At 44.3% G+C, this 27,794-nt stretch overlaps 2 protein-coding genes, 1 long non-coding RNA gene and 2 pseudogenes across 3 annotated transcripts; all 5 read left to right on the forward strand.

Annotated features, from left to right (window-relative positions):
- The first annotated feature begins 1,059 nt into the window (after positions 1 to 1,059).
- Positions 1,060 to 11,308, forward strand: LOC103648169 (uncharacterized; annotated as a pseudogene).
- A 3,507-nt stretch (positions 11,309 to 14,815) lies between these two features.
- Positions 14,816 to 15,410, forward strand: LOC103649445 (uncharacterized; annotated as a pseudogene).
- Positions 15,411 to 15,700: 290 nt separating this feature from the next.
- On the forward strand, positions 15,701 to 16,309 carry LOC103649446 (uncharacterized). The gene has a single exon (XM_008673713.1). It carries the CDS (start codon positions 15,701 to 15,703, stop codon positions 16,307 to 16,309), a length of 609 nt encoding a protein of 202 aa, XP_008671935.1.
- Positions 16,310 to 17,186: 877 nt separating this feature from the next.
- LOC103649447 (cinnamoyl-CoA reductase 1) lies at positions 17,187 to 21,479 on the forward strand. Its single transcript, XM_020549217.1, has 6 exons — positions 17,187 to 17,410; positions 18,899 to 18,965; positions 20,240 to 20,353; positions 20,654 to 20,842; positions 20,993 to 21,155; positions 21,282 to 21,479. Exons 1-6 carry the CDS (start codon positions 17,187 to 17,189, stop codon positions 21,476 to 21,478), a joined length of 954 nt encoding a protein of 317 aa, XP_020404806.1. The 3' UTR covers position 21,479.
- A 3,335-nt stretch (positions 21,480 to 24,814) lies between these two features.
- LOC103648170 (uncharacterized) lies at positions 24,815 to 25,881 on the forward strand. The gene is made up of 3 exons (XR_002267764.2): positions 24,815 to 25,027; positions 25,508 to 25,667; positions 25,772 to 25,881. It is a non-coding gene; the product is annotated as an uncharacterized lncRNA (long non-coding RNA).
- Positions 25,882 to 27,794: the final 1,913 nt, after the last annotated feature.

Raw genomic sequence — 27,794 nt, forward strand, 5'->3', positions numbered from 1 at the left:
GTCCGTTTGTGAAGGACCTACATTCCCACTTTTGCATAATCCTCTTAATTTTTTACCTTAAGCAACTAAGACCAAAACATGACTCCATGCCAAGTTTCAATATCTTTTGACCATATTTACTATTTATTTATTTTTTCTGGCTATAGAAGGCAATTAAACCACAGAAATTAGTAAATAATCCTAAAAATGGACACCTATGCATGAAGTAAGTTTGTAAAGGTTAGACGAACAAAAGGTACAAATTTGAGATTATAATTTCATATAAACTTGTTTTACATACTTATAGGCCAAACTGGGAACATACAAATAGTTTAGTTTCCTTTGACTTCACATGACCAAAACATGACTCGAGCGCAGTAAGGAACCTGTTTTTTTTTGGATTTTTAGAAAGAATCATGTAACGTCCATTTTTTTTGCAGTATGTCTCATTTTTTTGCAGTATGTATCCTGAATTAAATCTCATGACACCAGAATTCAAATAAATTTGTCTCCCACTAGATTTAACACTAAAAGATCATGGCACAGAAATTCCACACTAGAATGCCATCACATACTCATCACAACAAGACCCTGACTCAATCGACACATTTACCACCACAAATGTCCATCACAGATTCAACATCACAAATATTCAGCACAGGTTCACCATGAATCCCATATTCAGCGCTTACAACTATAGTTCATCACAAAGAAAAGGAATAGAATAAAAATCATAGAAGCATAAAAGGCTCCAAACATCTTCTTCAACTCAAGCATATTGTCCTTTATCTTCTTCAACTCGACCATGTTGTCATTCATCTTCTTCAGTTCGGCAGCAAATTTGTCCCAGTTCGTAGTCACATCTGCTCGTTCATCCCACATATTAGACGCCATCATATCCCCAGAGCCACCCACCACCCCTGCCCCTTCAAGCATCTTGACATAATCGTCCATCCACATGAAAAAATTGCATATTTTAACAACCTAAACAATCCAAATAGGGGTTCACAATTCAGCAGTAAGCACAAAAATGAAATCAATCGTAATGGATAAAACAAGGATGGACCTTATTATCTCGATATGACTTGCTTTCACACTTCACGAACTCTTGAGAGCACCTAGAGGGGGGTGAATAGGTGATCCTGTAAAACACTTGAAACTTAATCCACAAAACTTGATTAGGAGTTAGCACAATTAAGTCAAGTGGCTAGAGAGGAGAACTTGCACGACACGATGACCACAAAGAGATCAACACAGAGATGGCACAGTGGTTTATCCCGTGGTTCGGCCAAGTCCAACACTTGCCTACTCCATGTTGTGGCGTCCCAACGGACGAAGGTTGCAATCAACCCCTCTCAAGCGGTCCAAAGACCCACTTGAATACCATGGTGTTTTGCTTTGTTTACTATATCCTGTTTGCGAGGAATCTCCACAACTTGGAGCCTCTCGCCCTTACACTTGATGTTCACAAAGAAGCATGGAGTAAGAGAGGGATGAGCAACGCACACAAGACACGAAATCAGAGTACCAACACGCACACAAGCCACAACAAGAGCTCACAACACAACCCAACGAGTTCACAACTCAAATGGAGCTATAGTTGCTATCACAAAGAATCAAATGCGCGGAATCGAAGTCTTGGTGCTTAGGAATGCTTAGAGAATGCTTGGTATGTCCTCCATACGCCTAGGGGTCCCTTTTATAGCCCCAAGACAGCTAGGAGCCGTTGAGAGCAATTCAAGAAGGCAATTCTTGCCTTCTGTCGCCTGGCGCACCGAACAGTCCGGTGCACCACCGGACACTGTCCGGTGCGGATCTCTTTCCTTATTTGGCGAAGCCGACCGTTGGCGCTTTGGAGCCGTTGGTGCACCAGACACTGTCCGGTGCACACCGGACAGTCCGGTGCCCCATCCGACCGTTGGCACTTGCCACACGTCGCGCGCGGATTCTGCGGCCGACCGTTGGCCCGGCTGACTGTTGGCTCACCGGACAGTCCGGTGCACCACCGGACAGTCCGGTGAATTATAGATGTACGTCGCCGACGATTTCCCGAGAGCAGCAAGTTCGCCTGAGTCAGCCTGGCGCACCCGACACTGTCCGGTGCGCCACCGGACACTGTCCGGTGCACCTAGACTGAGCTGACTCCGGCTGAACAAAGCCATCTTTAATTCCAACTTGATTTTTCCTGTTTCCAGCACTTAGACATAATACATTAGTCTCCAAAACAATATACTAAGTCTTATAAGCATACCTTTATACTTGATTTGTACTTTGTCCACCTTTTAACACTTAGGCACTTGTGTTGGACACTAAATCACCAAAATACTTAGAAAAGGCCCAAGGGCACATTTCCCTTTCAATCTCCCCCTTTTTGGTGGTTTATGACAACACAATAAAAAACAACTAAAGGAAGTGCAACATTAATACAAATGAGAACTCAAAATTGTTTTGATTCAAATTTGGCATATATGGATCATTCTTTGCCACCACTTGGTTTGTTTTTGCAAATCAAGCTCAATTTCCTATCTCTAAGTCAAACACACTTGTTGAAACACAAAGAGAGATATTTCATGAGAAATTGATCAAGGATTCAAAAACATAATCAAGCCTTCTCCCCACAAGAAATCAACTTTTGACCATAAGAGACAAACAAGAGTATTTTGACAAACAAAGACTCTAACTCTACTTTTTCAAAATTCTCAAGTGGTAGCTGATCCATTTCTTGCTTTGGCCTTATTTTCTCCCCCTTTGGCATCAAGCACCAAAACGGGATTAATTTTGGCCCTTTAACCCTATTGTCTCACCAAAATCTTCAACTAAGAGTAAAAAGGCAATAAGAGTACAAGGATGAACTTGGAATTAGTTACTCTTTCATTGGAGTGCAGTGGAAGTCTTGCATGGTCCAAGTCCACCTTTTCCCTTTCAATCCTCCTTTGAGACTAAATTAAGCAAACTCAAGCACACAGTTAGTCTCAAAGGGTCAAGTTGTAGCACATCTCCCCCTAAATATGTGCATCACTTGCAAATGGACTTGTGAGGTCCGGGGAGTGCTTGTACAACTTGAGCACCATAAATAAACAACACCATGCATTAAGGAACATGATCAAGGCATAAAACACATGTATGCTATAAATCAATCCAAGTTCCGCGAATCTAAGACATTTAGCTCACTACGCAACTTGCAAAAGGTCTGCTCATCTAAAGGCTTGGTAAAGATATCGACTAGCTGGTTCTCGGTGCTAACATGAAACACTTCGATATCTCCCTTTTGTTGGTGGTCTCTCAAAAAGTGATGCCGGATGTCTATGTGCTTTGTGCGGCTGTGTTCAACAGGATGATCCGCCATGCGGATAGCACTCTCATTATCACATAGGAGTGAGACTTTGCTCAGATTGTAGCCAAAGTCCCTGAGGGTTTGCCTCATCCAAAGTAGTTGCGCGCAACACTGTCCTGCGGCAACGTACTCGGCCTCAGCGGTGGATAGGGCAACGAAAGTTTGTTTCTTGGAACTCCATGACACCAGGGACCTTCCTAAGAATTGGCACGTCCCCGATGTACTCTTCCTATCGACCTTACATCCAGCATAGTCGGAATCTGAATATCCAATCAAGTCAAAGGTAGACCCTTTTGGATACCAGATCCTGAAGCAAGGCGTAGCGACTAAATATCTAAGAATTCGCTTCACGGCCACTAAGTGACACTCCCTTGGATCGTTTTGAAATCTAGCACACATGCATATGCTAAGCATAATATCCGGTCTACTAGCACATAAATAAAGTAAAGACCCTATCATAGACCGGTATGCCTTGTGATCAACGGACTTACCTCCTTTGTTGAGGTCGGTGTGTCCGTCGGTTCCCATTGGAGTCTTTGTGGGCTTGGCGTCCTTCATCCCAAACCGCTTGATCAAGTCTTGTGTGTACTTCGTTTGGGAGATGAAGGTCCCATCCTTGAGTTGCCTCACTTGGAACCCAAGGAAATAGCTTAACTCGCCCATCATCGACATCTCAAACTTTTGAGTCATCACCCTGCTAAACTCTTCACAAGACTTTTGGTTAGTAGAACCAAATATTATGTCATCGACATATATTTGGCACACAAAAAGATCACCATCACATGTATTAGTAAAAAGAGTTGGATCGGCTTTCCCAACCTTGAAAGCATTAGCAATTAAAAAGTCTCTAAGGCATTCATACCATGCTCTTGGGGCATGCTTAAGTCCATAGAGCGCCTTAGAGATCTTACACACGTGGTCGGGGTACCGTTCATCCTCAAAGCTAGGGGGTTGCTCCACGTACACCTCCTCCTTGATTGGCCCATTGAGGAAGGCGCTCTTCACATCCATTTGGATCAACCTAAAAGAATGGTGAGCGGCATATGCTAGCAAAATACGAATGGATTCTAGCCTAGCCACAGAGCAAAAGTCTCCTCAAAGTCCAAACCTGCGACTTGGGCATAACCTTTTGCCACAAGTCGAGCCTTGTTCCTTGTCACCACTCCGTGCTCGTCTTGTTTGTTGCGGAACACCCACTTGGTTCCCACAACATTTTGCTTGGGACGAGGCACGAGTGTCCAAACTTCATTTCTCTTGAAGTTATTGAGCTCCTCTTGCATGGCCAACACCCAGTCCGGATCTAGCAAGGCCTCCTCTACCCTGAAAGGCTCAATAGAAGAGACAAAAGAGTAATGCTCACAAAAATTAAATAATCGAGACCGAGTAGTTACTCCCTTGCTGATTTCACCCAAAATCTGGTCAACGGGATGATCCCTTTGAATCATCGCTCGGACTTGAGTTGGAGGTGCCTGTTGTGCTTCTTCCTCCATTACATGATCATTTTGTGCTCCCCCTTGATCACATGTCTCCTCTTGATGAACCTGTTCATCGTCTTGAGTTGGGGGATGCACCATTGTTGAGGAAGAAGGTTGATCTCGCGCATTTTGCTCCTGTGGCCGCACATCTCCAATCGCCATGGTTCGTATTGCGGCCGTTGGAACGTCTTCTTCATCTACATCATCAAGATCAACAACTTGTTCTCTTGGAGAGCCATTAGTCTCATCAAATACAACGTCGCTAGAGACTTCAACCAAACCTGATGATTTGTTGAAGACCCTATACGCCTTTGTATTTGAGTCATAACCTAACAAAAACCCTTCTACCGCTTTGGGAGCAAATTTGGAATTCCTACCCTTCTTCACTAGAATGTAGCATTTACTCCCAAAAACTCGAAAATACGAAACATTGGGTTTGTTACCGGTTAGTAGCTCATACGAAGTCTTCTTGAGGAGGCGATGAAGGTAGACCCGGTTGATGGCGTGGCAAGCCGTGTTCATGGCTTCCACCAAAAGCGCTCGAGGGTCTTGAACTCTCCAAGCATCGTCCTCGCCATGTCTATAAGCGTCCTGTTCTTCCTCTCAAACACACCATTTTGTTGTGGTGTGTAGGGAGCGGAGAACTCGTGCTTGATTCCTTCCTCCTCAAGATACTCCTCCACTTGAAGGTTCTTGAACTCGGACCCATTGTCGCTCCTTATCTTCTTCACCTTGAGCTCAAACTCGTTTTGAGCTCTCCTTAGGAAGCGCTTGAGGGTCCCTTGGGTTTCAGATTTATCCTGCAAAAAGAATACCCAAGTGAAGCGGGAAAAGTCATCAACTATAACCAGACCATACTTACTTCCTCCTATGCTTAGATAGGCGACGGGTCCGAAGAGGTCCATATGAAGTAACTCCAGGGGTCTTGATGTTGTCATCACATTTTTGGCATGATGAGAGCTTCCCACCTGTTTCCCTGCTTGACAAGCTGCACAAGGTCTATCTTTTTTGAAAGTAACATTAGTTAGACCTATCACGTGTTCTCCCTTTAGAAGCTTGTGAAGGTTCTTCATCCCCACATGTGCTAAGCGGCGATGCCATAGCCAGCCCATGCTAGTCTTAGCAATTAAGCATGCATCTAGACCGGCCTCCTCTTTTGCAAAATCAACTAAATAGAGTTTACCGTTTAATACACCCTTAAAAGCTAATGAACCATCACTTCTTCTGAAGACAGACACATCTACATTTGTGAATAGACAATTATATCCCATATTACATAATTGACTTACGGATAACAAATTATATCCAAGCGACTCTACTAAGAATACATTAGAAATAGAGTGCTCATTTGAGATTGCAATCTTGCCTAAGCCTTTAACCTTGCCTTGATTCCCGTCACCGAATATGATTGAATCTTGGGAATCTTTATTCTTGACGTAGGAGGTGAACATCTTCTTCTCCCCCGTCATGTGGTTTGTGCATCCGCTGTCGATAATCCAGCTTGATCCCCCGGATGCATAAACCTGCAAGGCAAATTTAGGCTTGGGTCTTAGGTACCCAACTCTTGTTGGGTCCTACAAGGTTAGTGACAATATCCTTAGGGATCCAAATGCAAGTTTTATCTCCCTTGCATTTTGCCCCTAGTTTCCTAGCAATCACTTTCCTATCCTTTCTACAAATCGCAAATGAAGCATTGCAAGCATGATAAATTGTAGAAGGTTCATTTATTATTTTCCTAGAGACATGAACAACATTTCTTCTAGGCATGTGATTAATAACATTTCTCCTAGCTAAATTTCTATCATGCATAATAGAAGAACTAGAAGCAACCATGGCATGAGAATTAAAAGCATCATAACTTCTATACACATTCCTAGAATGTCTTCTATCATGATACATGAAAGCATGGTTCTTTTGAGCACTACTAGCCATAGGGGCCTTCCCTTTCTCCTTGGCGGAGATGGAAACCTTATGGCTTGTTAAGTTCTTGACTTCCCTCTTGAAGCCAAGACCATCCTTAATTAAGGGGTGTCTACCAATCGTGTAGGCATCCCTTGCAAATTTTAGCTTGTCAAATTCACTCTTGCTAGTCTTAAGTTGGGCATTAAGACTAGCCACTTCATCATTTAATTTAGAGATGCAAACTAGGTGTTCACTACAAGCATCAACATTAAAATCTTTGCACCTATTGCAAATCATAACATGTTCTACACAAGAGTTGGGTTTATTTGCTACTTCTAGTTTAGTATTTAAATCATCATTAACACCTTTTAAAGTAGAAATGGTTTCATGACAAGTAGATAGTTCACAAGAAAGCATTTCATTCCTTTTAACTTCTAGAGCAAGAGAATTTTGTGCACTAACAAATTTATCATGCTCTTCATATAAAAGGTCCTCTTGTTTTTCTAGTAATTTATTCTTATCATTCAAAGCATCAATCAATTCATTAATCTTATCAATCTTAGTTCTATCTAATCCCTTGAATAAGCATGAATAGTCTATTTCATCATCATCACTAGACTCATCCTCGCTTGAAGAAGCATAAGTAGTATTGTTTCGAGTACATACCTTCTCCTTTGCCATGAGGCATGTGTGATGCTCGTTGGGGAAGAGGGATGACTTGTTGAAGGTGGTGGCGGCGAGTCCTTCGTTGTCGGAGTCGGAAGAGGAGCAATCTGAATCCCACTCCTTTCCAAGATGTGCCTCGCCCTTTGCCTTCTTGTAGTTCTTCTTCTTTTCCCACTTTCCACTCTTCTTTTCCTGGTCACTATCATTATTGGGACAATTAGCGATAAAATGACCAATCTTACCACATTTGAAGCAGGAGCGCTTCCCCTTCGTCTTGTTCTTGTTGGGGTGCTCCTTGCGACCCTTTAGCATCGTCTTGAACCGCTTGATGATAAGGGCCATTTCTTCCTCATTAAGCCCGACCGCCTCAACTTGCGCCACCTTGCTAGGTAGTGCCTCCTTGCTCCTTGTTGCTTTGAGAGCAATAGTTTGAGGCTCGTGGATTGGGCCATTCAATGCATCATCCACGTATCTCGCCTCCTTGATCATCATCCGCCCGCTTACAAATTTCCCAAGAATTTCTTCGGGCGACATCTTGGTGTACCTAGGATTTTCACGAATATTGTTTACCTGATGTGGATCAAGTACAGTAAAGGACCTTAGCATTAGGCGGACGACGTCGTGGTCCGTCCATCGCGTGCTTCCATAGCTCCTTATTTTGTTGACGAGGGTCTTGAGCCTGTTGTACGTTTGGGTTGGCTCCTCCCCTCTTATCATCGCGAATCTCCCGAGTTCGCCCTCCACCAACTCCATCTTGGTGAGCATGGTGACGTCGTTCCCCTCATGTGAGATCTTGAGGGTGTCCCAGATCTGCTTAGCATTGTCCAAGCCGCTCACCTTATGGTACTCGTCCCTGCATAATGAGGCTAACAACACAGTAGTAGCTTGTGCATTTTTATGAATCTGTTCATTGATAAACAAAGGACTATCCGAGCTATCAAATTTCATTCCACTCTCTACTATTTCCCATATACTAGGATGGAGAGAGAACAAGTGACTACGCATTTTGTGACTCCAAAATCCGTAGTCCTCTCCATCAAAATGAGGAGGTTTACCAAGTGGAATGGATAGTAAATGAGCATTGGTACTTTGAGGAATACGAGAATAATCAAAAGAGAAGTTTGAATTAACCGTCTTCTTATTCTCGTAGACGTTGTCGTCGTCCTTTTGGGAAGAAGAGGATTCGTCGCTGTCGTAGTAGACTATCCCTTTGATGCGCCTTGTTTTCTTCTTCCTCCCATCTTTTATTTTGTGGCTCGAGTCCGAGTCAGTAGGCTTGTCCTCCTTTGGATCATTGACGAAGGACTCCTTCTCCTTATCATTGACCACCATCCCCTTGCCCTTAGGATCCATTTCTTCGGGCGATTAATCCCTTTCTTGAAGAGAACGACTCTGATACCAATTGAGAGCACCTAGAGGGGGGTGAATAGGTGATCCTGTAAAACACTTGAAACTTAATCCACAAAACTTGATTAGGAGTTAGCACAATTAAGTCAAGTGGCTAGAGAGGAGAACTTGCACGACACGATGACCACAAAGAGATCAACACAGAGATGGCACAATGGTTTATCCCGTGGTTCGGCCAAGTCCAACACTTGCCTACTCCATGTTGTGGCGTCCCAACGGACGAAGGTTGCAATCAACCCCTCTCAAGCGGTCCAAAGACCCACTTGAATACCACGGTGTTTTGCTTTGTTTACTATATCCTGTTTGCGAGGAATCTCCACAACTTGGAGCCTCTCGCCCTTACACTTGATGTTCACAAAGAAGCATGGAGTAAGAGAGGGATGAGCAACGCACACAAGACACGAAATCAGAGTACCAACACGCACACAAGCCACAACAAGAGCTCACAACACAACCCAACGAGTTCACAACTCAAATGGAGCTATAGTTGCTATCACAAAGAATCAAATGCGCGGAATCGAAGTCTTGGTGCTTAGGAATGCTTAGAGAATGCTTGGTATGTCCTCCATACGCCTAGGGGTCCCTTTTATAGCCCCAAGACAGCTAGGAGCCGTTGAGAGCAATTCAAGAAGGCAATTCTTGCCTTCTGTCGCCTGGCGCACCGAACAGTCCGGTGCACCACCGGACACTGTCCGGTGCGGATCTCTTTCCTTATTTGGCGAAGCCGACCGTTGGCGCTTTGGAGTCGTTGGCGCACCAGACACTGTCCGGTGCACACCGGACAGTCCGGTGCCCCATCCGACCGTTGGCACTTGCCACACGTCGCGCGCGGATTCTGCGGCCGACCGTTGGCCCGGCTGACTGTTGGCTCACCGGACAGTCCGGTGCACCACCGGACAGTCCGGTGAATTATAGATGTACGTCGCCGACGATTTCCCGAGAGCAGCAAGTTCGCCTGAGTCAGCCTGGCGCACCGGACACTGTCCGGTGCGCCACCGGACAGTCCGGTGCACCGAGACTGAGCTGACTCCGGCTGAACAAAGCCATCTTTAATTCCAACTTGATTTTTCCTATTTCCAGCACTTAGACATAATACATTAGTCTCCAAAACAATATACTAAGTCTTAGAAGCATACCTTTATACTTGATTTGTACTTTGTCCACTTTTTAACACTTAGGCACTTGTGTTGGACACTAAATCACCAAAATACTTAGAAAAGGCCCAAGGACACATTTCCCTTTCAACTCTCGACCAAAGTTGCCGTTCTCCCACCTTTTCGATCTTAGTCTCACGAGCGACTCTGACCTTTCGCATTTGGGGCAGTGGATCAGCGACACCGGACCATAACTGGGCCATCCTTGTCCTCCATTGGAGGAGCCGCTTGCCCGCGACATGCGTGAATCCATGCTAGTAAACACAAACAGTTTAGCATTTGAGTTAGCAACAACTGTTATATCGCAACAATGAGTTAGCAACAACTGTTATATCACAAACAGTTTAGCATTTGAGTTAGCATATATACGGTTCCTAGGTTCCCAGGACTCACAATCGACAGGACCAAAATTAAATGGGTAGCCAAATTAAATCTGTCACTGATAGGAACATGTCGCCTATCCAGCAAGGATCAGGCTTCGGGGGATGTGGCGAGGTGGACGGGGATTTCATTGCCGCTGGCAATTGGAAGGTAATCCACTTGACTTCTCGTTTTATCGGACGCTAGTGATGCTACAATGTTGTTATAATTGGAATTATCTTGTTTGTGTGACTGTTAGCCGGTTGTATCAGACACATATACTTTCTCCAGTTTAGAAATACAACTGCATCCTACAACTGCAACCACACACACTGTCCAAGTTCCTACAACTGCAACCACACACACACTGCAACCACACACCTGACGCCCTCAAGCACAAGTAAAGTAACAGCAAGCTTGAGGAGGATTATTGTAGTGGCTAATTAAGCACAAGTAAAGTAACACCCGACACCCGACACCCTATCTTTTTCGTAGTGTTGTCTGCAAGCTCAGAAACAGCAAGCTTGAGGAGGAGAAAGTGACTTACGTCGCGGGTGAAGTTGGTGCTCGTGCTCCCAAATCACCCAAATCACGTTCGTCTCCGAAGGGGCGAGTAGCGTGCCACGGCTTGACTACTCGTCAAGACCTTCACACTGCACAGGCCCGATGTGCTGCCAGTTGTCGGGCGGACGGGGCTGGGCGTAGGGAGCAGGGAGGAGGACGCCGGAGCCTGGGAAGATGGCGCGTAGGATGCAGGAGACGGGGCGTGGAGCAGGGCGGCGCAGGCGTAGAGGAGGCCCACGGCGAAGAAGCCCTCCAGGCCTGCTGCGGCGCTCCTCCACAGTGAAGACGCTCCTCCAGGCCTGCTGCGGCGCCGGAGAAGAAGCCCGTCCAGAGAGGCTGCCGCTCCGTGGATCCGTGGGGGAGCAGGGATGCGGCCTACAGGAGAGTCCTTCTCGGCGATTCGGGGAGGAAGATGGGGCTGGCAGATTTGGATCGGGAGAATGGCGATTTGGATCGGGAGAAGATGAGGCTGGCCGATTTGGATCGGGAGACGCGCCGAGCAGTATCGACGTGGGGAGGAGGCGCGCCGAGCCCCGAGCAGACGACGGTGGGGAGGAGGCGAGCTTGGCGGGGGCGTCGGGAGCGCGTCCGGGTGGAAGAAGATGGTGGGGAGGGGGGCGCCAAGCCAAGTGCCGGCGGCGGTGGGGAGATGAAGGGCGTCTGGAGCGCGTCGGTGGGGAAGAAGATGGTGGAGAGGGGGGGCGCCAAGCCCAGTGCCACCGGCGGTGGGGAGATGAAGTGCGTCGGGTGCCGCCGACGGTGGGGAGCTTGGAGGGGCGTCGGGGCACACGAGTACAGGATTTGGGTTTGAGGAATTTTGGATGGAGAGGGGTCGCGGGGCCTACTTGCAGGTCACGGTAACGGCATCAGAGTCACGGAAACGATGGCCAAGCAGTGTTCTGATGTTTTTTTACGCGTGGGAGGGTAGAAACGAGGAGTTCCTCAGACTAGGGGCAAAACTGAGCACCTGGTCACAACTAAGGTCACCCATGTAAAAACCCCTAGAATATATTCGCTAATTTCTTTTTTATTTGTCGCGTTTTAGTAAAAATAACTAACGAACATCGAATTTGTGTGCCTTCGCAACGCACGAGTATTATACTAATCAGTGTATATATCACGACTGAGAAAAATCCACATGTCAACTCTACTACTAGTGGTTTAGATGGACGTCATTCACATTTGGGCAGTCAGATATACGCAAGGATCTCAGGGTAGTACATTTCAACAAACACAACACATCCTGATCCTGCAGCTTGCATGAAACAACGGACAAGCTCATAAGCGAAGGTAGGCTGTCCACCACACCCGGAAGCAAGCTCTCAAGCTCATCATGCCCAGAAATCTCTAGCACCTCGATGCTCGACAAGCGTCGAGTGGAGTCACATAGCTTTATGCGTCCGGTGACCGACAACCGTTTCAACGAAGTCAGGCCCTCCACATCCAGAAACAAGCCCTCTAGTTCGTCGCAACCAGAAATCTCCAGCTCCTCGAGGCCTGAGATGTGCATGGATGCTTGCTCTAAAGAATCACAAGGGGTAAATAGCCTGTGCAACTTGCTGCATCTGGAGATTGACAAGGTTTTCAGTGAAGCGAGGTTTTCCACCAAGCCTGAAGGCAAGCTCTCAAGTTCATCACACCCAGAGATCTCTAGCTTCTTGAGGCTTGAAAGAAGCTTCAGGCCATCGATATCAGACGACGACGACAGATCTTCACACAGCGAAATCGATATGCTTTTCATGGTTTTACTGTTAGCAAGACCTGACAGCCCTTCTTTCGAGAACAGTTGATGAGGACTCATGCAGACATTAAGCCTTTTTATGGAACACGCCACCATGGATAGCTTTTGAAATTTCGGGCACTGAATGACTGACAGCTCCTCAAGACTATCACATTTAGCCCCGTCTTCTGGCCAGCTTTCGAGGTTTAGCATCTGACAAAAGGTGAGCTTCTTCAGTGCACGGAATGCCAGCGCATGTCCTTTTGGTTCTTTGCCGAATCTCGTTATAGCATCCATCCCACAGATCTCCAGATCCGTGAGACTAGGTAGCAGCCCCAGCACCTGGAGACTTTTACACTTCAGATTGATTAACCTGAGATGAGCAAGGTTCTTAAGCTGTCGGCGTTCATCGGAGTCAGACATCCAGCGTGGGAATCTCTCCCCTGCGTAACGAGTGATCTCCAATGTTTTCAACCCACAGTTGGGGTTTAGGTGGTCGAATATGTCTTCCACCACCTCTCTTGAAGTGCTAGTACATTTACCATCCGTGTTGCAACGCAGTGCCAGATGCTCGAGCTTGTGCATCCTCTGAAGCTGCATCTTCTCGGCATCCTTCTTAGAGATTCTGTCGACATTATCCACGCCTAGTGTTCTCATGTTCTCCAGACCCTGGAGCTCCAAGACGGCTTTACTATTTTTTTTCCGTTGCAATATACCTTGGCAATGCTTCGAATTTAGCCAGTAATCTAAGGCCACCGGGCATCCTCTGAAGCGATGAGCATTCGAGCACATTTAGCTCTTTCAGATTTCTCATGGTGCTGATATCCAGCGGCATTTCAGCCAAACAGTGACATCCTTCCAGGTCTAACTTCTGTAGATTAGTCAGTAAGGCCTTGTTCGTTTGTGTCGGATTGTACCCGGAATTGTTCCACCTCATCAAAGTTTATATAAATTATAGAAACAATCCGGTTAGGAATCGTTCCGACCCATCAATCCGGCACAAACGAACAAGACCTAAGGCTATATTCTGCGATATCTTCACAAGATTTCTGCAGTGTGACAACAGCAAAGTCTGCAAGGACCGGAGGCCACCAAACGCTTCAGGCAAATTCCTGACACCGGTTTCTGAAAGATTGAGGTGCCTTAAAGACCTGATCTTGCCGATCGTTTCAGGAGCTTGTTCAATACGTGTTTGAGCTACGTTGAGGTATATCAGGTACTCGAGCTTGTCAAAAGATTCAGGCATATATCGAATAGCCTGCTCCCTCAAATTGGTATACTCCTCAACCTTAATAGCTCTGTACAATTTTCTGCCCTCAATTCGAGCAAAGTTGTGCATTATAAACACTCGTAAATATGGTTATCCCAAATACAGATTTGTTGCCTTCAACATGCTATTGGGGTCAAGTAAACCATTTTTAATCACCCAACAATAACATGGACAGATTATAATTAAAATTGATGAAAAATTTGAACTGTTTCTTTTTGCCTTTAATAACATGCTAATTAAAATTGATGAACAATAAAAAAACAACTTATTTCTTTTTGGTGGTTCTTAGTCGAGAGTTCTGTAGTGTAGTTTTCAAGAATATGGAATGCAATGAAATATGGATGAAACAACTATTTTGAATGCATAGAATCGTTTTTTTTTCGTTTTGTAAACAATTAATAGGTATAGTCATTCTATCCTAAAATATACGGTATCCAAGTAATTTTAAGTTATATTATAAGTAAAACAAATGACACATATAATCCTCCATGAATATCATATTTGGGTTGGTGTGATAAACATTATGGTATGTATGCATTTGATCGTTGCATTTTAGTGTGCTTGTTCACCTAGAATCGTTTTTAATTTGGTATAAACTTTGAACTTTGGATTCATTATATTGTAGGATGGATGTAGTATGACTTATTTCGAACTGGAAACCGAGCCAGGAGAGTCATAAAAACACACATCTTTTACGTTACTAAATGTAAGCTGCCAGACTGTCCTATAATAAATCACTAGACCATAGAACCGGTTGAGCACAGGGAGCCAGCCGGTCCTTAATTGAAAATGGGTACCAAGTCGGTATTCCTTAATTAAGAATGGTAGCAAGTGGTGTGTCAGGTTAGATTGAGTATATCTATATATTAAGGCGGTAAGGGGTAGGCTGTCTCTGACATGTTCTGCCTTCCAGCGATCTGGACCGTCCGATACGCCATGGAGGCCCTCTGTCGTCCGATGCGTACCCCCCCCCCCCCCGCCCCGATGCGTACACCCGCTCGCCATCCTTGTTTTTCCTCTCCTGTTCGGATCCAAAAAAAACCTAGCCTCATCACCGTCCTGGTGCTCGCCTCCGACCGAGGCCACGGCCGACGACGCCGTGCTGCAGCGGTTCGCGCTGGCGCCCGCCGACCCGGCGTCTAACTCCACCATCTCCTTCAACGTCACCGCCACGTTGTCGCTCCGGAACCCCAACATGTACCGGGCCATCGAGTACGGCGTGACCTTCTCCTTCAACCGCACCCGCTTCGACGACTCTGCGTCCGTGCCGGGGTTCAAGCACAAGGCGCGGAAGACGGCGACACAGAGCGTGAGAGTCGGCGGCGTGGGCAAGCCCATCAAGCTGACCAGGCCCGGGGTGGGTGAGTTCCGGGCGGAGAACGACACGGGCAGCTTCGGCGTGGAGATGCGGCTGGACACGGTGCTCCAGTACAAGGGCCGGTCCCACCCCACCTTCACGCCTCTTCGCGTCGTCGCAACCGCAGATCTGGCCAACGGCCCCCGACCGATCGACCCCCCTCCCCCTCGGCGAGGCGCAGGCGAGGCTCGTCCTGTTCCACGGCTTCTTCTGCTTTGGTAATTTTCTTCTTCCCCAACGCCATTGTCCCCAGCGAGCGGCCTCACAACAGCACTAACCAGGGAGGGAGCCTCGTCCGTTCCTGTCGTCCCCAGCGAGCGGCCTCACAACAGCACTAACCCAACCTCTTCACGCTCTTCCGGGACTGGGGGTGGCGGGATCCTCAGCTGCTAACTCCAACCCCCTCTGATTTAGTTTCCTAATAATTAAAATCTATACTATATTAAGGCGGTAAGGGGTAGGCTGTCTCTGACATGTTCTGCCTTCCAGCGATCTGGACCGTCCGATACGCCATGGAGGCCCTCTGTCGTTCGATGCGTACCCCCCCGCCTCGATGCGTACACCCGCTCGCCATCCTTGTTTTTCCTCTTCTGTTCGGATCCAAAAAAAACCTAGCCTCATCACCGTCCTGGTGCTCGCCTCCGACCGAGGCCACGGCCGACGACGCCGTGCTGCAGCGGTTTGCGCTGGCGCCCGCCGACCCGGCGTCTAACTCCACCATCTCCTTCAACGTCACCGCCACGTTGTCGCTCCGGAACCCCAACATGTACCGGGCCATCGAGTACGGCGCGCTCGGCGTGACCTTCTCCTTCAACGGCACCCGCTTCGACGACTCTGCGTCCGTGCCGGGGTTCAAGCACAAGGCGCGGAAGACGGCGACACGGAGCGTGAGAGTCGGCGGCGTGGGCAAGCCCATCAAGCTGACCAGGCCCGGGGTGGGTGAGTTCCGGGCGGAGAACGACACGGGCAGCTTCGGCGTGGAGATGCGGCTGGACACGATGCTCCAGTACAAGGGCCGGTCCCACCCCACCTTCACGCCTCCTCGCGTCGTCGCAACCGCAGATCTGGCCAACGGCCCCCGACCGATCGACCCCCCTCCCCCTCGGCGCGGCGAGGCGTAGGCGAGGCTCGTCCTGTTCCACGGCTTCTTCTGCTTTGGTAATTTTCTTCTTCCCCAACGCCATTGTCCCCAGCGAGCGGCCTCACAACAGCACTAACCAGGGAGGGAGCCTCGTCCGTTCCTGTCGTCCCCAGCGAGCGGCCTCACAACAGCACTAACCCAACCTCTTCACGCTCTTCCGGGACTGGGGGTGGCGGGATCCTCAGCTGCTAACTCCAACCCCCTCTGATTTAGTTTCCTAATAATTAAAAATGTGATAAATATGTCCCCCTCCCTCTGTTCCCCTTCCTCCCCCCTGCAATTCCCACGGCCGCTGCATCCAGTTAGTTGCGTTGTGTATTAGGGAACTCCACACCGGAGGTCACATCTGCTCGTCTCATTTATATCTTTCTTTCCTTCCTGTGTAATTAACTGATTGTTTCTTCAAGACAGGAGATTTGTTCCTCTTCTTGCTTCTCTTTTTCCAAGAGATTGATAGCTGTTGTAGTGTTGTGTACTTGTGTGTGCTTTGAAGAATATTTGTAGGAGTGGAGAAGTTCAATTGGATGTGCAGAAATTTCTGGAAATTTGCAACGATGGATACACTGTCAGTTGTCTGTGATCTGGGCAATACCTTGGGAAGCAGGAGGCATTGACTTGGCGACCGGATGAGCAGACTTCATGCAGTCAACTGAACTGAACCGCATCTGTCTACTCTGAGTGCGTTTGGATGAAGATACTAGAGGTTAAAATCGAATTAGATATAAGGAGGATGAAAGTGGATATCTGAATGGTTAAAACAAATTTAATATTTTAAAATGTGTATGTATTAAATTTGGTAATGAATTTTTTCTCCATGTTTTGCCTCCCCTGTTCGACGTGCCCAACCTGAAGAAGCGATGCAGGAGGTTTGTCTCCACCACGCCCTGCCCCAGGCGCTTCGACCTCCGCCTCCACATCCGTCGAGAGCACGACGCGGGCAAGACGGAGCCGTCGTCGAGCTCACCGTGCACGACCGCCTCTGTGACGCTTGCGACCGGTCCCAGGCCGACCCAGACCAGTGGCCTGCCGTCATGCAGTTTCGCCAGCGCGCATCGTGCAGTTGCGCCAGCACCATGCCCAGGTGAATGTTCGACACCTATCGATATGCCGAACGCGTGCCTTCTGTTAAATATATTAAGCACTTGTTTATTGCTGCACATTACAAGCTCTGGAGATGTTTAGTCGTGTACGGAAAGTAGGCATTACGAGAGGAATGGAAATTGTTGTGTGACATGTCTATTTAAGTTTTTGGAGTTTGTTGAGGCAAGGATACTCAATCAATTTTAGTTATCTATTGCAAATGTAATTTAAATGGCACTTTTAAAGTTATAATGATAGTAGATTATCATGTCTGTTTTGAAAAAATAATAATAAATTGCAGCTTCATTCTTGACCTTGGACACTCTTGAGATGAAAATCAGTCTTGTTTGAAGCTTGGACACCATTCCAATCTTCCCCTTGACCAAGCTTGTTCCTATTCATTTTTTATAGGCAAAGAAAGATCCCATTAATGAGCCTTACAATGTCGGTGATGATTATAATAGTGACATTGATGAAGATTCAAAGTATGACAAGGAGGAAGAACTTACATCTTCTTTTTCTGCTAGAGGGAATCAATCACATGAATTGGCACCGGTAACAAACAACCCTTCTCTCTTCATCTATTGTTTTGTATTGTTTTACTAAAATGAAATATTTACACACAGAATCCAAGAAAAGCTAGAATATATGCCTACAAAAGACTGGGATACAAAACATTCCTGAGCATGTTTGGTGCCACCAAAAGTCTGATTTCAGAGAAATGAAGATGTTGATATTTGTAAAGGATGTGCAATCTGCAATGATCAATGCCTAGGACGCTGCCTTATATACATGGTGTACCTGGTACTAGCAAGGTAACAAACTAACTTTTCTTGCAACATTTATGGTTTTATCTCATCTGTTGTGGCCAAACATTAAGCCATTTTTTCAGCATTTATTTTTGTCGATCAACAGACTATGAATGTACTTGCTGCTATAAGGAGGCTGAGATCTGGATTAAATTCTAGAACACTGACACCATATTGTTTTATTGAAATTAATGGTCTTAAATTAGCATCTCCAGAGAATATCTAATAGGTACTTCTGCTTGGTGGCATAATGATAAATAATTTTGTCCTACTCAACTGTAGGTGACACATAACACTCACGAAAGAATTGTAATTGGTTTCTGTACAGATAAAAATAAACAAAAAGTTCTTGGCAAAACTGTATTTGGGTCTATACAAGAGAGTTGGACCAAGTGGGCTAACTGTTCATCCCAGTTTATGTTAACCAAATTAGCTACACATATGTTCTAAACACCGGCATCATTTGGGCCTTGTGTGCTGTGTCATGCAATCACGTGCTTCAATCAACAAAAAATAGTTTCAGTTTGTTTCATTCATCCATTTATTTGCCTGTAATTATAAGCATGCAAATCTACTTATTAGAAGCATCACTAGATGAAACTAGCAAAAATCATTTTACAGCCTAGGTTACCTGATGCAATGCGCTGACTTCCAGATAGCCGCAACTTTTACATATGTAGGTTACCTGATGCAATGGGACTCGCTATTTTCAGGACAGTTTGCTATGCATTTAGCAATGTTGGAGAGGTTAGTTCGGGTATTGCTATATCTCTGCTGCTATCAGCAATATCCAGTCATATTTGTAATAAGTATTTCATTTTCCTTGTCTGTGTTGGAAAACTATGTCAAAAAGAATATCAAGTTATATGTTGTTGCCATGCTTGGATTATTTGGATTGTTCCTTCGCCAACTTATAAGCTTCAACCAGGATCAGCACAATCTCGGGCTATGAAGTTCCTAAGCCCCTAATAGTGAATTCTTGCAGGATATTTTTGCTTTTAAAATTGGTTATTGGTTGAACTATGTTTGGTTGTTTTATCAATAATTGGATGCTAGATATATACAAGCATGCCTGAATAGTGTTTTTAGCAAATAATTTAGGACATGTAGAAGCCTCGAGCAATGTCTCTACCTGGTGCCCAGATAGCAAAATGATTGTGGTGTTTACTGAGACACCATAGGCCAGTAAAAAATAGCTGGTGCATGAGGATTTGCACCACCGCAACAGGTTGGTATGTCGCACAATCACAGACACACACGCATACAGTCAAGACTATGGTTGTTCCAATTATAATCAAGATAAAGTGAAAATGCAGCATGTTCCTTATGCACTGTATTTGTCCCGTTAGCCCAACAATATGTCACGTCCCCTCTGAACTATGAAAGCAATACTTTACCAGTTGAATGTTCTGATTAGCTTGACCGTTGTAGCATGGAGACTTGCAAACATAATTAGAGACACTATTCTTCGAGTGCCTCTGTTAATTATAGTGAGGAATTCCCTATTGTTTTTTTTCTCAGATGTTTTGTCGATACTCGGGATTGGGTTGTGTGCCTAGGATTCCATGTTTTTTTATTTGAGCTTTACTTCCCAGTTGTACTTCTCATTCTTTGGGTTTTGTACCTAATGACCTGTATCGAAACATCTATGGTTACTAAATTGTTCTTAATCGGATCAGGTACAAACTTGTCATTGTGGCTGGGGACGAAACGGGTGAAACTAAGTTTGCTATGTTTGGCCGGATAACACAACATGTCAGCATCTCGTGCGGAAAATGGCTGCATCGATGTATGCCCTGTCAATAGCATCAGCGGTAATAGCTGATTGGGGAAGGAGAAAGCGTTTTGGGCTGGACATGTGAGTTTTCTTGTTTGAATTCAGTATTATCAGATGCAATAGTCTTATCTTAATTTTGATTCTCGCAGAACTCTAAGGTGGGTGGTGGAGGAGGAGGAGAGCGAGGGAGGACAATAATACCGCTCATCTAAAGCGGTTAGAGAATGCTTCCGAAAACCTCAAGCTTTTCAAGGCTGATGTCCTTGACTACGACGTTGTGGCGGCTGCAGTCGCAAGGTGCCAAGGAGTCTTTCATGTCACCACTCCTGTTCCTTCAGGGAAGATCACCGATCCAGTGGCAAGTTTTTTTCTGTAAAATGTTTAACATTTGTTTACTTTTAATCAGGTGGAGAGTATTGGAACAAAGCCCGTCTCATGACACAACTCACAAATAGTTGGGCTCAAAGTCATTTCTTCGCCATCAATTAAACATCTGTTTGCCCACAAAAAAAATTTAAACATTATGAAACATGCTGAGAAAAAAAAGATATGAATGCTAATCATACAAAGCAATGCAGACTCCAACTTCTTTGTGGTAGCTTTGTGCTATATTTATCACACTTTGTGGTCCAATACCATGATGTGCACAACTTTTCAGCGAGAGATGTTGGGTCCTGCTGTTACCGGCACCATAAACGCACTCAAGGCTGCGTCTGCTGCAAATGCTCGTCGAGTGGTCGTCGTTTCATCCATGGTTGCTGTTGAGATCAACCCGAAAGACTGGCCCAAAGACAAGATCAAAGATGAGAACTGCTGGTCAGATAAAGAGTTCTGCAGGAACGAAGAGGTAACTGGAACTGTAAACCAGCGGCAGTAACGAAAACAGGGAGAGCCCGGACAGATGAAAGACCTGGTTTCAAAATATGCTCTATATAAACTTGCATATACTCGTTCGTTTCCAAATATGAGTTCGTCACTTCGCCTTGTTTAATTGCAGAACTGGTATTTTGTTGCCAAGATCTCGTCAGAAGAGGCCGCACTTGAATACGCGAAGCAGACTAGGCTGGATGTTGTGACGGTCAATCCAGCTGTGGTCTTCGGCCCTCTTCTGCAGCCGACGCTCAACACGAGCTGCCAGTTCCTCGTCTACTTCCTGAAAGGTTCTCTGTCACGCATCGCCAAACAATGCGCTGAATTCATATCTTCTTTTTATAACTCCCCTTACAGCCGATTGTGTTATTGCTCTGACTTGATCGTCCTATATTGCCTTTTTTATGTTGATGCAGGAGGATCTGATCGAATGAGGGACAAGCTTTGGCACATCGTCGACGTCAGGGACACTGCCAATGCTCTCCTGCTTGTGTATGAGACACCACAAGCCTCCGACAGGCACATCTGCGCTCCTCATTTCATCAGCGCCCGTGACCTGCTGGAGCTGCTGAAGACAATGTACCCTGATGATTACCCTTTCATTAGCAAGTAAACTTTACTTACCTAACCATTTCTCTTGTACGTTTCATCATATACTGAGTTGTGTTTTCAAGTCGTCCGACTAATCGCGATTAGTCGCGATTAGTCGGGCTAGTCGGTTAGCAGAGCTCGATTAGGCAGCCGACTCGACTAGAGTACCTAATCGCCCTGGTCGTCCGACTAGTCGACGATTAGGGCCGATTAGTCGCTCGATTAGCCGGTTCTGGGCGACTAGGTTTAGGACCTAGATTTTTTGATTTCCTGGCTTCGTGGGCTTTTTTGGCGAGCGGCTCGACTACAGGTAGTTGAAACGCCAGCCGCCTCTACTGAAGATGGAACGCCAGCCGCCTCTACTGTCTTCTCTTTATTTCCCTTTCCCTAATTCCCTACCTCCTCGGCGGCTCTTCTTGAGTTCTTGTTCTGGAATCTAGGCATCCAAAGTCCACTGCTCCACTCCAGACTTCCAATCCAGCACGCGCGAATCCAATCCCGAGTTCCAGCACGCGCGAATCCAGTTCTTCCAACTTCCAAGTTCCGGACTTCACCGACGGACTCCAGAAATCTAGATTTTTTCGTCGGCATGAGTTCATCTTCTGGAGGTATTCTTTTGTGTAGTTCTGTTCTTCAATCTTCATCCTTCATCCTTCAATCATTCATCCTTGTATGTGCTGTGTCATTCTGTAATCTGGACTGGACTTCTGAATTTTTATTCTTGTACTCCATCAGTCCATCAGTCCATCCTTATTCCTTATTCTTGTACAGAGTTTGGTCGTCGTCGTCAGGATAATGTTGAGGTGATCTTCCCAGAATCACAAGTTGTGGGCAGCGGCAATCCATCTTCTGTTGTGGATAACACTGTTCTTGCTTCTGCATCATCAGCCTCAGCCGCTGCAGATTCTGCAGCTCTCGTTGATAAGGCTATTGAAAAGTTGCCTGCTGATGTTCGTGCACACGCAACTAATTCAAAGAGACAGCAAGACAAATGAATGATGATGAAGATGAAGGCGAACAAGAATCAGGTGGAAGGGGAGCTGTAGGTGATGAATTTCAGTTGGATGAAGATCTTCTTTAGGTAACTGGGTGGTAATGTGTGTTGTGTGGTACTGGTATCTGGGACTTGTAGTATTAATAACTAGTAAGTGTTTCTCTGCTGTTTTCACTTTTCAGTGTTGCTGAATTCATGTCATGTTTACCCTATCCTTCATAATATAGTATATGAAGTTCATATATACTATATAGTTATATAATTATTTACTATATAGTATAATAGTATATATTATATAGTATATACATAGGTCCTAGTCTCCTGGATGAACAGGACGACCAGTAAACGACCAGGTCGACCAGAGCTCGATTAGTCGGACCTAGTCGACGACTAATCGAGATTAGTCGCTGGTCGGTCCCCCAGTTCGACTAGCTGGTCGAGCGACCAGAAAACATAGATACTGAAGCGTACATGGCTGCAGGGACGGACTCTTGGTTCACGGCGAATAGAGGTACAATCCTTATATAGATGAGATGACTGAACTTTTAATTAGTTAGTTAACCTCTAGAATTAAGGAGACTACAAGGACAAATTAGCGTTGTATAGGTGCGGGAAGCCGGGAACAAGGAAACACCAGTAGACTTGACAAACTACTTCCGTGCCACAGGAAGGAAGCAATACATATTTTTCTGGGTTACGGTTACGGGAGACTACCGAGGAAAAATTAATCATAGGCGGCTCTTCACACCAATCCCCTTCCTCCATTCCTCTTCCCGTACCCTGGCCTGGCGGGGTCGCGCTTAGCCAGCTTTGTAGGTCTCCTCCGTTTAAAACATGGCACCTAACTGTTTTGGTGAGAAACCCTAGATTGATTGGAGTTGGATGTTCTGGAGTGGCGAGGAACCCTAGATTGATTGGAGTTAGATGGATGCTTGCTCATTTTGTTAGTTCCTTTACCGTCCCTCAAATCCAAACATTCCTTCCTGGGACTGATACGGTGCTCCAGTTCATCTAAAGCAGTTTGCCTTTTGGGGAATACTGGTTTGTGTTCGTTTTTCCAAAACTGTCTGGGGTTCAGTTTCAGCTGAACCTGCTGTCCGCACGCTCTGTGTTTGAGACCCCTTTGGATTTATTGTTATATAATGAGTTTTGCTTGCCCGATGTTCAATTAGTGTACCATTGAATTTTTAGCAGAGCATTGATCAAGCGTTTTGTTCCAAGGATTTTTTAATCAGTTCTAATGCCCATAGATTATCTCATACATGTGTTGGTTTCTACACATTTTGAATTTCATCTTATAATCAAATCTGGTCTGCTTGACTATTGCCTTTTTATTTTCTTTTTAGTAACTTTTTGAGTACCAGTGATGTAAAGGGACACAAGCTCTAGCAATGTTTCTGCTTCTCATGTAGGCCGTGTAAGACGTCGCAAACATCCAACTGAGGTTAGTAATTTCTTGTTCCTTTTGCTCTTTATTGCGCTTTGCTCTCTCTCTCTCTCTCGCTCCCTCTTTAGATTTCAGCTAATAAACTGAAACATGGTTCAAGCTAGAGCAGCAGCCTATTTTAGGTGTTCTTTTTCGTACTAATCTTGGTCATTTTTTCAGGCTACCACAGATGGGAATAGAGCTAATGGACAACCATTGCTTATCAATGATCAGAACAAATATAAATCAATGCTTACCCATACGTATTCTACAGTATGGATGATTGGAGGCTTTGCCTTTATTATTTATATGGGTCATCTATATATCTAGGCTATGGTGGTTGTGATTCAAATATACATGGCAAGAGAACTTTTCAACTTACTCAGAAAATCCAGTGAAGAGAAACAACTGCCAGGATTCAGGGTCCCGAATTGGTAAGCAATGGTTCATTTTGATTCTACCAAGTTTAAACAGAAATTTGTCAATTTCACAGCTGCCATGCTTTCAGCAGTATTTTTTCTCGTTGTGATGTTTATGCCCAAGTATTATTTCCTATTGTAGGCAATTTTTTCACGGCAATGTTGTACACTTATGGTCGCTTTCTTAGTCGTCAGCTGGTGAATATAGTGACTTCAGATCACTTGCTTTATAAGTGAATCTGGAACTGTGTAGAGAAATTGGTTAGGATGAAATAGAAAGAGATAGGTTGTACACTTATGGGCGCTTTCTCTCTTTATGTGCCATGTTGGATGGTTCTCTCTACTTCCAGTTCAGCCTGCATACATTACTAATAAATACCATAATTTTGAATCTGGAATTGTGTAGAGAAATTGGTTAGGATGAAATAGAAAGAGATAGGATGATACTGTGTAGAGAATTATGTTACAAGTGAATTACATGATTTGTGTATGTAACTGAACCTTGTAGTTATCATGGAAGAGACACTGACTTATTCGTGTGCAGATCTAGATGCCAACCATTAGGCATGATTCGATTCTAGAAGATCCTGATGGTGACACCTCACAACCACAACACATCTCGGACTACTACCATGTCAGTCTCAAGAATGTGATGATAACATGACCATTCAAATTGGTGAAGTACTTCAGATGCAAATTGAGGTTCAGAGATAGTTAAATGAACAACTTGAGGTAAGTCACTGACACCACTAAGATAACGCTCTTGGTTCAGATAGCTTTTTCACATTGTAGATAAGGTAGGTTGAACAATGGTCTATCTCAAGCATTTTGGCTAGCACAGTCCCAAATGACTTACAATTTGGAATGGAGTACAAGCTACCCTTTTAGATCAATGAATAAGATTGTTTAAGCTAAAAAATATGCACATAGCAATTAGTTATTGTAGGTTGAAGAAACATATAGTCTGTTTTTTGGATAATAAAACAAATAGTTTGTTTAAAAACCAAACATGAAAATAGATCTCTCAAACACCAATTTATCGTTGAACTTCAAAACGTTTCGTGAACATTCTCATTAATGTAAGTCTGCAATCTTCAACAGATGGTTGCAACCTATATATGGTCCCTCATTCTAAATTATGATTTTAGTTATAGGTCATGTTTTTTTGTCAACCTGTACGAGTCCACTCAATTTTGAACTTCTCCCATGCAGAAATGGTCATTTGTTAAATCTGAGCAGAAAAGATCGGAAATCCAAGGGCTTATGGAATTGGTATTGCAAAGATCTTCATGTGATTCGGATCCTTATAAGGAAAGATAATTTATATACATGAGGGAGCCACCTATTGATTCTTTTGATGTCTCTACATGTGGTAATAGTTTCATCTGAGATTGTCTCTACCTACTATATATGCAGCTTGTTTACTAAAAAAGTTCTATTTCTCAAATTGCTAACTACTTGATTCTTTACTGCTAGGCCTTGATTTGCTGGATGACATCTTGTTGGGTTATAAAGCTGAATATCCAATGAATATTGGCATTACAGTAGACGCATTGAAAATATATGCTAAAATATTATGAATGTTCTTTACCGCAGTTGCTGCGGAGGAAGCCGGCAGCGCGGCTATGGTCGTTGAGAAGAAGGTCGTCGCGTTTGTGTAGCTTGTCGCTGTTGTTGCGCACAAGGCGGGCTGCGCCGTGGATGCTGTCTGTTTGTATTACTTTTGGTTGGTTGCATTAAATTTTGTATTGTGTGTTTGTTAATGCAGTTACTTTTGTATTCAGTGAACTGTTTGGTAATGCGGTTCCTTTTGTATTTAGTGAATTATGTGGTAATGCGTACACACTGTAGTTCTTTTTGTATTAAGTGTAGTAGTGATGAGGTAATGCATTGCACCTGTACTACTGAGCTAAATCTATGTACTTGTGCCTGTTGTGGCTAAAAAGCATATGTTTAAGAAAAAACTGCTTTCTGTGAATGAGGTACTAGCAATCTGTGTATATTGTGGCTCTAAATGGCTAAGTCCGTGTACTTGTGTTTATATGAAATCTGAAATAACTACTGAGGCTATTTTTTCAGTACTACTGAGGCTATTTATAGTTTCTCGGAAACTATTCTACAGTATCTTGGGAACTTTGTTCAATTTCAACTGAACTATTTTTAAGTTTCTCAGGAACTAGAGACTATTTTCTCATGAACTATTGTATAGTTTCTCAGGACCTATTCTTCAGTTTCTTAGGAACTATTGTTCAATCTCTCATGAACTATTTTTCTGTTTCTCAGGAACTATTGTTGAGTTTGTCTTGAACTATTGTATAGTTTCTTAGAAATAAATATTGTTCAGTTTCATAGAAATCTGAAATAACTGCAGATTCAAGTGACTATTTTCATAGAAATATGAAATAACTACAGATTTAAGTGACTATTTTTACCGAAATCTGAAATAACTGCAATTCATAGAGTACAAGGGAAATAGAGGAGTATTTTCACTAGAAAGCAGTGTTTGAGATCATGAATGAATTCTAGACTATTTTCACTAGAGAACAGTAGTTCATTTCACAAATTACAGTTTCAAACAAGTTCACATACCGGTACACACTGCACTTCACATATTACAATTTAAGTGTCCATATTACACTTTCTTCTTCTTCAGGGTGATTTTTAACTAAACATCTAAGAATGCGTGGAGACGATGTTGCTCATGCTGAAATAGTACTACCAGCTTCTGTCGTAGCAATCTGTGATGAGGCACCACCAGCCCTCCAGTCACCATTTCTTCAGTCCTTGTATTAGGAACCACTTCATCAGTATGTTACTGTCATATAGCCCGAAGCTCTTTAGGAACCACTTCATCAGTACGTTGCCCGTGAACTATCTCGTGTATATGCAACCTATAGAGCATAATGGAATTAAATAGTTGTGACCTAACCACATAAAAATCTAACTAGGTATATGCTCGTGTGTTGCTATGATAAAATACATTAATATACAAAAAATATTGTGTTTTATAATATTAACTTCGTAGCAACGCACGAGCATATACATATAACATACATATGTACACATAAGTTATCGTGTTATTATACAGTTCCGTTGCAACGCACGGACACTCACCTAGTATCGATTAAAGTATGTATAGTGATATTTAATGTAGAGACTCTTGAAGTGTTTAAAGAGGTTATTTGTAAAAAAAATTGTGGAGCATAGACGTCTCTAACTCGTAACCTAAGTAGCAACATACGCCTCACTTCTCACTGTACGAATTTGTCGTTTGTTCTATCGATACAATGTTGTACAAACACATTTACTTTTGTATTCATTAATAAACTATATTTATAGACACTTCATTTATAATAGAGTCTCTTAGTTATCTTTTATGTTTGAAGAACCGTTTTAATGTCTCTGCACTATACATGTCCTTACTACCCACCTGAACGCGACAGCTAATTTAGCCCCTTTTTTCTATAATAACAACCAATTGGCAGTTAAAATATTGACC

This window comes from Zea mays, chromosome 2 (assembly GCF_902167145.1).
Source record: "Zea mays cultivar B73 chromosome 2, Zm-B73-REFERENCE-NAM-5.0, whole genome shotgun sequence".
NCBI classification, from domain to species: Eukaryota; Viridiplantae; Streptophyta; class Magnoliopsida; order Poales; family Poaceae; genus Zea; species Zea mays.